At 39.7% G+C, this 11328-nt stretch overlaps 1 protein-coding gene across 1 annotated transcript in view; it reads right to left on the bottom strand.

Annotated features, from left to right (window-relative positions):
- bbc3 (BCL2 binding component 3) overlaps nt 1-6882 on the bottom strand; it is a 10798-nt gene extending 3916 nt beyond the window's left edge. Inside the window, exons 1-3 of the mRNA XM_031863741.1 lie at nt 6586-6882; nt 4856-5249; nt 358-563 (exon numbers count right to left, since the gene is read on the bottom strand). Of these exons, the coding sequence (XP_031719601.1) occupies nt 358-563; nt 4856-5237 (588 nt within the window). The 5' untranslated portion in view covers nt 5238-5249; nt 6586-6882. The remainder of the gene's footprint in view (nt 1-357; nt 564-4855; nt 5250-6585) is intronic.
- Between the last annotated feature and the right edge of the window lie 4446 nt (nt 6883-11328).

The following is an 11328-nucleotide window of genomic DNA, read 5'->3' as shown; positions in this document are numbered from 1 at the left end:
ACACACACACACACACACACACACACACACACACACACACACACACAATTGTGACCTTCTGTTACACTGATGAACGTTTCAATTGTAAATGAGCAGAGCAGAGACGGCGTAGCGGTTATTGTTGTGTCTAAAGTGATATTGTTATGATTTAAGCCTCATATAACAGCGGGAAAAAAACGCATTAAAGTGCGACAAAGCCAATCATAGGCTCATTTGAAAAATGAATACGGTCAGCTGATCTGCTGGAATTGTCATCATAAAATCATTCTCACGGGTCACATATTAACTCATCGACATTAAATACAAACTAAACACGCTATAAATGACACATGGAAGCCTGGGGCCCCGCCCTCTTACCGCTCTGTGGAGGACCGTGGTGTTAAACTCATCTCCAATGGCCCTCAGCTGGTCGGCCACTCTCCTGACTTCCACCTCCTGCGCCGCCTCTTCTCCGGGGGCTCTGCGACGTGGGGAAGCCCAGGATGGGAGCTCGTTCTGGGGCAGCAGGTCCGGTAGAGGTCCCTGCCGGCTGGATGCGTCCTGACGCTCATCTCTGTGCGATGCTGGAGCGAGAGGAGGCAAAAATGAGTTCAGAGAACAAGACACACAAAAAAGAAAATATTCATTACTCACTCATTTTACTTGGACAGTTTTGCATCATGCCTCTGACTCTCTGTCTCTCTCTTGTGCTTCTGTCTCTTCATGTATGAGCAGACAGAGGCACTTTATTGGGTACGCGGAGCCTCTGGTTATGCTTAATTGATTCTCAACAAGCGGCATGCATTAATAGCCTCCTTACACACTAATAGTAGACAGTTCAAGTGTGTGTGTGTGTGTGTGGGGGGGGTCTGTGCACACATAGTGACACATGGGCAGGCTGTACAGGCAACAGAGAGACCTCGCACGTCCAACAACATCATGCACAGACCTCACCAGAAATCATCGCTGAACCGAGATAGATAACCATACAGGTGAAAATATTGCGTGCACATGTATTATACATTTATAATATTATATATTGCACATGCATGTTTTTGATCGCATTGAGAGAAAAAAATAGATTTAAGAGGGTTTATCGTATTTGATGCAGAAATAACATGAATTTTCTTGACTTTTGACATTAAAAAAAAAAAAATAGCGCAAACAGTTCCTGCGGTTCCCGGTTGTTTAGTTCTCCGGCCACACACATATTTGTTAAGAAGCCGGATCTGGTCACTTATTTTCCTCTTAATGGAACTTGGGAGAGTAATCTCTTAATCTGCTTAATAAGTCTGGTATAGAGAAGAACTGAATGTGTGTGTGTTTGTTGTGTTTACAGACTTTTTGTTTGTATGTTTCTTTAAAGGCGGACAGACACCGGTTAGCTTCTGTCTGACCACGTTAACGTGACTAACAGGCCTCAAGCTACTACATTATTACCATGTTATGAGAGCTGGGCTGTTGGAACACATTTTCTGAAAAAGGATTAACTTGTTTGTTTCTTTTCCATTTGTGTAAACATACTTGCTTTTTTCTTGCTTAACTTTGCTTCTTTAATCAGTTAAACCTTTTTATGTCGAAGAGTGTCATCCTCATGATTTATTTATCGTAACACGTCTTCTATATTCTCTTTATGAATTTCATAATTCCTTCTTACTTGTAAAACAAGACACATTTTAAAGTACTTTACAATTGTAATTTAATCAGATAGAATGTTAATTAATTATTTTCCACTCACTTAAGACAGGATTGATCTAAGGATTCATTTCTTTTATATGTATATTATATATGTGTATTATATATGTGTATTATATTGTTTTATATGTGTATTATATTGCATTATATGTGTATTATATTGTAGCATATGTATATTATATTGTATTATATTGTAGTATATGTGTATTATATGGTTTTATATTGTTTTATGTGTATTTTATTGTTTTATGTAGTATTATATAGTATTATATGTGTATTATATGTGTATTGTATTATATGTGTATTACATGTGTATTACATGTGTATTACATGTGTATTACATGTGTATTATATTGCATTGACTGCCCATGTATTTGGCCCTGTGTGGTTCACTAACCCGTTCTCCTTCAGATAATCATATAACCTGTGCTAACACGTGTGTTTTTATCTTTTCTGTCTCCGTGCCCGCGGCGGCCAACAACCCTAGTTGCCACAGAAACGGGCACCCTTGGCAACCACAGCATGTGCTTTGCTAGGAGGATTAGGGCTGATCCTCTAAAGATGCAGGTGACTAGACAGAGATGGAGAGAGAAGGAGAGAGAGAGAGAGAGAGAGACAGAGAGAGAGAGAAAGAGAGAGCGCTAGAAAACAAACAAACAAACGGGAAACCCTGGCTTGTTGCCAAGGTAACTCTGAGGCAGCGCTGGCAGAGACGTCTCCGTGCAATTGGCCGGTAGAGCAAGAGGGCTGAGCTGTGATAGGGTGTCGGGAGGAGAGGGGGCGGGGCTGGGAGGGGTGAACCTGTCTGTTTGATTGGCTGACAGACTGACAAGGTGACCAGTTAAAGGGGGGGGGGGGGGGGGGGGGGGGGGGGGGTGACCTGGTTACCGTTAAAAATCAAAACAGACTTAACCTGATAAAAGATTAACAGTGAGCTGGATAACCAACATGACTTCTGTTGTTACTTAACTAACAAACGGACTAATTAACCGACTGATTAACTAGACAAGTAGTTGACAAATTAACCAACAACAAAAACAACACAACCAATAACTCACTAATTTAGTGACTGTCTTATTACAGATGATCTGGGATAAGTGATTCTGATTATCAACATTTCATTATTTTTGGAAGACGCAAAAAAGTCGAGCCACACCTATTTATTTTCCCGCCTCAAAAAAACCTAAAACACTGATATGTTGCAACTTGTTCACAATGCAGCAGCAAGAATTCTAACAAATGAGAACATGTTACACCAGAACGGTCATCAATAAAGTGTTGACCTGTAACAGTGAGGACTGATCTCAGAACTCGTTCTTATCTTCAGCGCCCTGACCGGTTCAGCACCTTCAGACCTCTCTGATTGGTTATCTGAGGGAGCTCTCCCTCCTGGCTCGCTGAACGGGTCAGCAATGACTAAAACCCCCTTCACAAACAAGACAGGCAACTTCTGTTGAGAGCTTTAAGAAAAAGAAAAATTAGTTTTCTTTTAATCAATTCCACCTTTGTCTAACATCCTTGTTATTTGATATTCATTTCTCATTCTTGTTTTATGGTCTTTAGATCTTAAAATCATTGTTATTAAAATCATTGTTATCGTTTTTCTTGGGACTTTATTATTTAATTGTTTTTCGCTCTTTGTGTTCTTTCTTTTTTAAATACCTGCAGTATTGATTTGCATCTCTTGTAAAGCAACTTGAGCTGCATTTTATGTCATGAAATCTGCTATATAAGTAAAGTTTATCATCATTATGTTAATATTCATCGCCCGACAACTGACTAATAAAATAACTAGCTGGCTAATTACACTGACTGGCTGTCATCTGACTGATTAATGAGTTCATTATTTAACTAGGTTGCTAGTACAGAACAATTGACTCACTCACTGACTAGATAACAAGCCCACTGACTGCTTGACTGTGTGATTAGTAGACTGACTGGTAAGCCTGATTAACAAACTGTAAGTCCGACAAACAAAACCAACCGACAAACATAACTAGCTGATGAGATAAATGGCTTCAAAGTGAGCGTCCACATTTAAGTACAACTGACTTGACTTTGTGCTGCCTGGCTGAGCGCCCAGAGCAGCAGGAAATGCAGCAGCTTTGTCTCTGTGCTGCAGCCAGAGGCTGTGCTGCTGAGGACAAGTCTGAACATGCCCGAGATGCACAGATGACCTGCAGCTGAGAGGGGAGGAGAGGTGGGGGGTAACTTATCCCTTTACATTGTTACAAATCTGTCACAACACTGCAGTTCGGTGCCAAACGCAAACCTGCCTTTCCTGTGCCGCCACCCTAATTTCCCTTTCTACGGGCCTCCGAAATTCCCCTCCAGGAACACAGAAGTTCAGACTGACTCTCCAGTGAGTCATCCGGTGTTAATAACAAAGGTGCCTCACTCTTTGCCCAACTCAAACACTGAGAAATAATACACTTCTGCAGCCCGAGGGAACCACTCGCTGACTGCGATGGTGGAAGAACTGTTTTAATGGGGAGAAACAAACTGCTGTGGGGGGGGGGGGCATGGATTAACAATTGAAGACATTTTTCAGCTTTAATTCCCCAAATACCTAAACAATACTAAAGAGCACAGTATACATTTTTCCTTTCCATTATTCCCTCATTTGAGTCAAAATTATTTATTACTGTATTAGTTTCTGTTATTATCTACCCCTCCTCCTCCTCACACCTTGTAACCTCAAGCCAGCCAGACATTGGACATTGTCTGGTGAACAAACCGGTTTGGGCAGTTTTTACTAGTTTTATGACAGCACAGTGGTAACGGGAGGCCCAGAGAGACTCGCATGTTTATCCCTGTGACAGTAACACATCCCTCCACCTGTCCCACCTATCAACACTACCCAAACACTCTCCTGTCATGGAAGCACAGTACGCACGCATAACCGACACTCTCCCTCTCTGAAAGGCAAACTGCGCCGTGTGGGGTCGGGTCACGTTTTTGTCAGAAACGGTCCTCCGCTGCTGATCATCTGCAGCTTGTTTTTCCTGCAGCGCTAACGCTAAATCACCACTGGCTCTGTTACTGATGTGCTTGCCGTTACATTGGCAGAGCCGGGGATCAAACCGCCAATCCTCTGATTGAAGGACAACCCTGCTCTACCACTGAGCCACAGCCACTGTTTGTCATTTTATTTAATTATAAGTGAATGCTTTTATCTTACCTGACTGCTCTCCTGTAAAGGCACTGGGTGCTACCCCGGCTCTGCCCCTCCCTTCCCTCCGATTGCAGAGTGGCGAACGTGGAGGCGTGGGCGACAACGCAGGTGACCGCTGGTGAGTCCGGGCCTCGTCCTGGTCCTCCGGGTGGGGGTAAGGCAGCGGGTACGACAGATAGAGAGCCTGCAGAGGGGGCAGGTGGTAGTTGTTGTGGCGGTGGCGGTGTGTGGCGGTCCCAGAGCTGAAGGCTGTAGTGGTGAGCAGGCCGGGACAGTTGTAGAAGGGGCGGGGCAGCTCCATGCTGCAGATGTGGTGGCGAGGAAGAGGGTCATTTCCTCCTCTTCCTCCAGTCTCCCCAACGTTCTCGATGGTCTCTGCGCGGGCCATCTCAGTAGTAGACTAAAACACACACACACACACACACACAGACATGCCACTTATGTAAATAAATGACACTTAGCTGCTTTTAAACTGCAAGAATCATTCTTGTATCATTCTTTTTAATTTAAAAAAAAAATAAAAAATTCTTCAAACGTTAGCAAATATGCTAAACTCCTTAAAGTATTACATTTAGAAACAAGTTACACACCCTGAGGTAAGCGAGTTCTGCTGCCTCAAAACAAGTTTGAAACACATGTTAATCTGAAAAATATATGAAATAAAAAATAATTTTAAAATGCCCAGAAAAATAACCACAAATAAATACTTAAAACAAAAAAACCTGAACAACTATTTTTGAAAAAGTATATTCATTAAAAATGAAATGATAATAATACATTAATGATAATAATACATTAATAATAAATAATAAATTCGTAAAAAATGTAAACACCAGAAATCAAATTTTAGGTTAACTTGACACCGTGAGAGAAAACATGCGTCCAATAAATATTTATAAATAAAAATGTATCCATGGTTCTAATTTTAGCACCATTTTTTTTTCTTTCTCCACTTCCAGTTTGACCCACCGACCTAGATTTTCCTCTAACGGCCGCTAGGGGGCAGCTGCGGCTCCCCGTTCAGGAGAGCACGAGACTTGTTTGTAAACAGATCCGTGCAGTCCGAGCACGAGGAAGCGCACACGCGCACACAAACACTGAGAGGCGAGCCACGCGGGTCTTTCTCGTCCGTTCTAACGGCAGTAAGTGATGATATCAAGGATAAATATCATTGTTCATAGCAGATAATTGTGTAAATATAAATGTCGCCCCCCCCCCAAAAAAAATAACACGGTTATTTTGGGTCAGACTGACGAAATAACGTCCGAATATAAATGAGAAAAGTAGTATAAATATAAAATAACCATTAGTCAAACGAAGGACCTACTTGAAGTTTAATCAGTAAAATCATTAATGTTTAATTATTATTATTATTAGTAAATAAGTTTTTTTTTGGTTTTTTTTGACAATCCACCACCGTTTCGCACATACTGCGAAACATATTAGCATAATAACAGTAATAACAGGTATCGCCAAGCCTAAACTTTATCTTACGTTTTCCCGCAAATGTTGCTACATTACTGTATCTAACAAGTCGGGACTAGTCTGAAAATAAACTACACGAAAGTGCGGAGAACATCACTGACCAATAGAAAAAAGAAAAGTGGTCCAGTCGAAGAGGTCGATCTTTTCCCCTGACAGTCGGACAGATGATGCAACTTAAAGCTATCACATTCTAAACCAACTTATGCAGCTGTAAAATAGCGTAAATTAATTTACAATTAAGTTTTTCTTACTTGGTCGATCTGACGCTCCGTGTTGAGGCTGTCTGCGGGTCAGAAACTGGCCGGAACAGGTGCACATCAGAAAGGATACCAATGTGCCAAAACAACCGGCGAAGGATCACAAGACGATGTTAAAAGTCCCCTCCGGTGAAAATGTGTCATTCCATGTCGAGTTTCCCGGTTTATGAAGGTTTTGGATAATATTTGTCCTGGTTTTCTGTTATATTAACCCATCAAAACAAATAAATAGCGACAATATGTACCGAAAAACGGAGCACCTCGTTCACGGTGCTCGTCTCTGTTCGAGCTGTTCGGTGAGGAGTGATTTTCTCCTGCTTTGAGACTCTTTGTAAACACAGATGAAGATGAGCTCACGTCCGGTGTGAATTTTCAGAGTAAAACCCCAAGCGATCCTTTTTTGAACCCAGCAGGATAATTATTGTTTCTTGCTATGTTTGTTGTTGTTGTTTAAATGTTTTTGTGTTGAAGATTAGCCGAGATTTAAACACCCCTTTTGAATAAATTACTTAGTCTTGATTTAATTCATCATGCAAAGGAACTTTGGCACACTCCTTGGTCAATAGTTGGCACATTCCGCACAAACTTTTTCATTTGAAAAACAGATATATTGTACATATTTGTTTCCATTTTATTTATGTTTCCTCATTTTTGCAGTACATGGTTTTTATTTTTATCATTCTCTCTTACTGTTAAGTTAATCAATTTGTTGAGACAGTGAAAACAATAGCAATTTTGTGTGAATCAGTGTGAAATATGGGCAAATTAAAAGGAAAACATAGAAATTACATCGGCATCATGTAAATAAAAAGTCCAAAGCCAGACATAACGATCAGAAACTATACATTTGGTCTTACTCTATGTGCATGTAAGGTGATCTGTCTATCATTTATAATTTTGCACCAATGTGCTCTGTGTTTTTTAATACCAGTTTAATTTGAATTTTCCGTCTTCCGTCATGCTTTTATTTTGATGGCCGAATCAACAGAGTCGTCTGGTTGAGATGACATCCTCCTCCTCCTCCTCCTCCTCCTCCTCAACAAGTGCTGACATGATCTCTGACAGGAGGCTGCTGTCTCACTTTCTCCACCTCATCCTCTCTCTCTCTCTCTCTCTCTCTCTCTCTCTCTCTCTCTCTTTCTAGTTACATGTGTATTTCCATGTCTGTCTCTGTCTGTCAACTCAGTCCAGCAAACTTTATTGTCAATTAAATACAATTTTGCAGTTAATGCTCCTCACATCCTGTATTTCCCCTCCCCCTCCTCCCTCTCTAACTTTTTATCTCTCATCTCAGGACACAAGACATTTCCTCATCATGTGACACCACACGGGAATCAACAACATACCCCCACCCACACACACACACACACACACACACAATCCTCCCCCCAGCTGGCTTCCCCCTCATTTCCTTTGCAGTTCGACACATCTGCATCTGCAGCAGCAGCTGTGAACTAACACAATGTGATCCTGGGTGGAGGGGAGCTGAGTCAGCCTTTAGTGTGAGGCGTTACTGTTTATTACAACTCAGCCATTGCAAGTGTTAAAGCCACTACTTACTATAATCACTTCTGACAGTTGTGATATAGTTTTGCATGCAGTTCATGCAAAGAAAGATAAACCTCTGATAATCCGCCACCATGTCAACAACCCACATGTGGCATCACGAGAGTCCCAGTGTAGGTTTGCAAAATGTCCTATAGTGTGCAATTGCAGTCCAGTGGATTATTTATACTTTCTTATGGATTATTACCATTTTCATAAAATAACAGACTAATAGAAAAACTTGAAGTTAGTTAGGTAACATTTCAATGCATTTTAATCCTTTTTTTAAAAAGCAAGTGATGTGTAACTACACTTGTGGACCCGAGTCTTGTGCAAACAGAGACTTAGTATTTACTCTTGACTAACTGTGATTAGAGTACAAATGCTCTACTTTTTATGTGGACTGCAACTGAATTGGTGACAATGAAGCGTGCTGATTCGCCTCTTATGACTAGTGTGTTTTGTGTTTCATTAATGAGGTCATTATTAGCAGGATATCTTATTTAAGTAAATACAAGTAAAAAGTTCTGCATTATAATCTTAAGTATCAGCATTAAAATACCACAAGTAAAATGACTTATAATGTACCATGTCTTATTTCAGAATCCTGTACATTATATTACTGTACTATAATTATTGATGATACATTTGTTCATCACTTTAATGTTTCAACTGATAAATGTTGAGCTGATTTCCATTACCGAATAATATACTCCTGGGGAGCTGAACCTGTAACGATACAACATCATTTTGTTGGTCTATATCGTGTTTTAATAAAAGAAATCTGCAAAGTAACTAACGTTTAGGAAGAAATGTAGTGGAGTGACATACAAGTACCTCAAAATTGTCACACACGTTCAAGAATGAAATCTCTTGCAATCTTTGGGAAAAAACTGTATTGTCCAAAATGCAAAACATACCTGAAATTAGCAGCGAACACAAACACACAAAATCATTTCAGAGCTTTAGCACTACAATAAGATCTGATAAGATAAGCTCACCTTTTTTGTGAGAACTCTGCAAACATGGAGGCAGTGAGTGTGAGAGGAAGAGGAAGGGAGAGAGGAGGAGGAGGAGGACAAGAACAAAGAAAGGGATGACACCAAGGATGACATTGCTTGTGATGTGGATGAGGTGATGTCGCCCAGACATCAACATATAGTGGATCCAAAACCATCCATCATCCTTTATAATAGTATAAATATAGTATAATATACTATCTTATTCACCTTATATATGCTTCCTTTAGGCTAAATGAAGCATATACAGTATAAGGTGAATAAGATTGGTCCAAGCACAGAACCTTGTGGAACTCCATGACAGTTTCATCGTTTACGTATACAAACTGAGATCGATCTGATAAATCGGACTTGAACCAGCTTAGTGCGGTTCCTTTAATGACAATCAAATGTTCTCGTCTCTGCAACAGGATGTAATGGTCGATGGTGTCGAACGCAGCACTAAGGTCTAACAAGACAAGAACAGAGACAAGTCCTTTGTCTGATGCAATTAGAAGGTCATTCGTTATTTTCACCAGAGCTGTCTCTGTGCTATGATGCTTTCTAAATCCTGACTGAAAATCCTCAAATAAACTATTGTTATGTAGAAAGTCACACAACTGATTTGCGACTGCTTTCTCAAGGATATATATGTATATATATATATTTATATTTTACTGCAATTATTTTAGATTCCTTGCATTTACAGTAACATATTGTATTGAGTACTGTCCTGTAATTCTACTTTTCTTGGTGTTGTTTTGTTGTAAAAAAAAAAATCTTTATATTTATATTATTTATATTTTTGTGCTCATTGAATAGTGAGCAGATGTACTGTACTGGAACAATCCTTCACAGAAGCCTGTAAGAGAAAATTCATTGGCATTGAAAGAACTTAAGACAGCAGTGTTTGGCACAAAGTACAACTGTGTGTTGTTGCTGCTTCAAAAGAGTAATTTGTTAGGTTTTCATCGCAGAATTTCATTTCGACATAGAGGTGAGATGTTTAGTGTCTTTTTAATCTACTATGTAGAGCTTTGACACAATGAGCCACGGGTGTGGAAGCAATCACAAAAAAAAAAACTGTAACTAGAGTACTGGAGAGTAAATACACTTAGTAACGTTCCACCGCTGGTCAGCAATAAGTACAAGTCAGACACGGACTACATCATAAGGGTGAACATAAATATTTTGTATTTTAAGAAGTGTATAAATACTGTACATAGAATTTGAATCCGGTCCAGTGCACACATTATTTGTTGCAGCTGCACAGATGTTCTGGCTCTGTGGGATTGTTATCTAGCAGACTGTCTTGCATTATTTATTGGGTAGAAAAATGCACACTTTTAATGAGAACGCTTCTCATATTTTTTTGTCTTTGGTTACAATAACCCCTCAATCTGCCCTTCAAAATAAGATCGTTTTTCATTGTTGTCGTGTGATTTCTGATACTTGGTAAATCTTGTGCTTTTTTAGTTTGCTTGTTTTCTCTGAATGTCGTCATGTTGACAGTAGATCGATTGAAAATGCAGATCTGCTTCCACATTAAGGCAAAGACCAAAAAGGTTTGTGTGTTAATTAGTTTCCCTCTAAGGTAACTGTGATGGCTACACTAGTGGAGTTTCTTTGAAATGCAAAATGAATCTCTGCACTTGAAGTTTTGATAGAAATCCTTTTGATGGGATTTACTGTAGACTTCCTAACTCCACTTTAGAGCATTGACTAAATATCTTGTAAACAAGCTTAATAATAGTGTTTGATTTTAGTTCATACCAGATTTATTTTTAGAGGAAATGATTACAATTTAGTTTCATATATATTCTCATTATTATCTACGCAAGATCTTCCTCACTGTCAGTTAAAATAATAATTATATATATGTAAATATATATATATTTAATATATATACATATATGGAAAGCAACATTTCCATCATTGTTCTGGTACTAGTTATTATTATCAGGAAACAATGAGATCGGTCACGTGTGTGCATGAGTGAGTGTGCAATGGAAAGTGTTCATGCGTGTGTGTGTGTGTGTGTGTGTGTCCATCTCTGTGTCTGTCCACAGCTAATCTGGCATACTGCTGCTACAAACTGTACGGTATTTTTGGGGGGGGGGGGCCTGTTATGGCTGCATGCTGAAGGACCTCTCGTGGTTCTCAAACTACCTTTTATTGTTTTATACTGCCACTG

This window comes from Anarrhichthys ocellatus, unplaced genomic scaffold, assembly GCF_004355925.1.
Source record: "Anarrhichthys ocellatus isolate YVR2014 unplaced genomic scaffold, GSC_Weel_1.0 scaffold29, whole genome shotgun sequence".
Taxonomy (NCBI): Eukaryota; Metazoa; Chordata; class Actinopteri; order Perciformes; family Anarhichadidae; genus Anarrhichthys; species Anarrhichthys ocellatus.
Note: the sequence above shows the minus strand (reverse complement) of the source record. Positions and strands in the feature narration are given on the sequence as shown.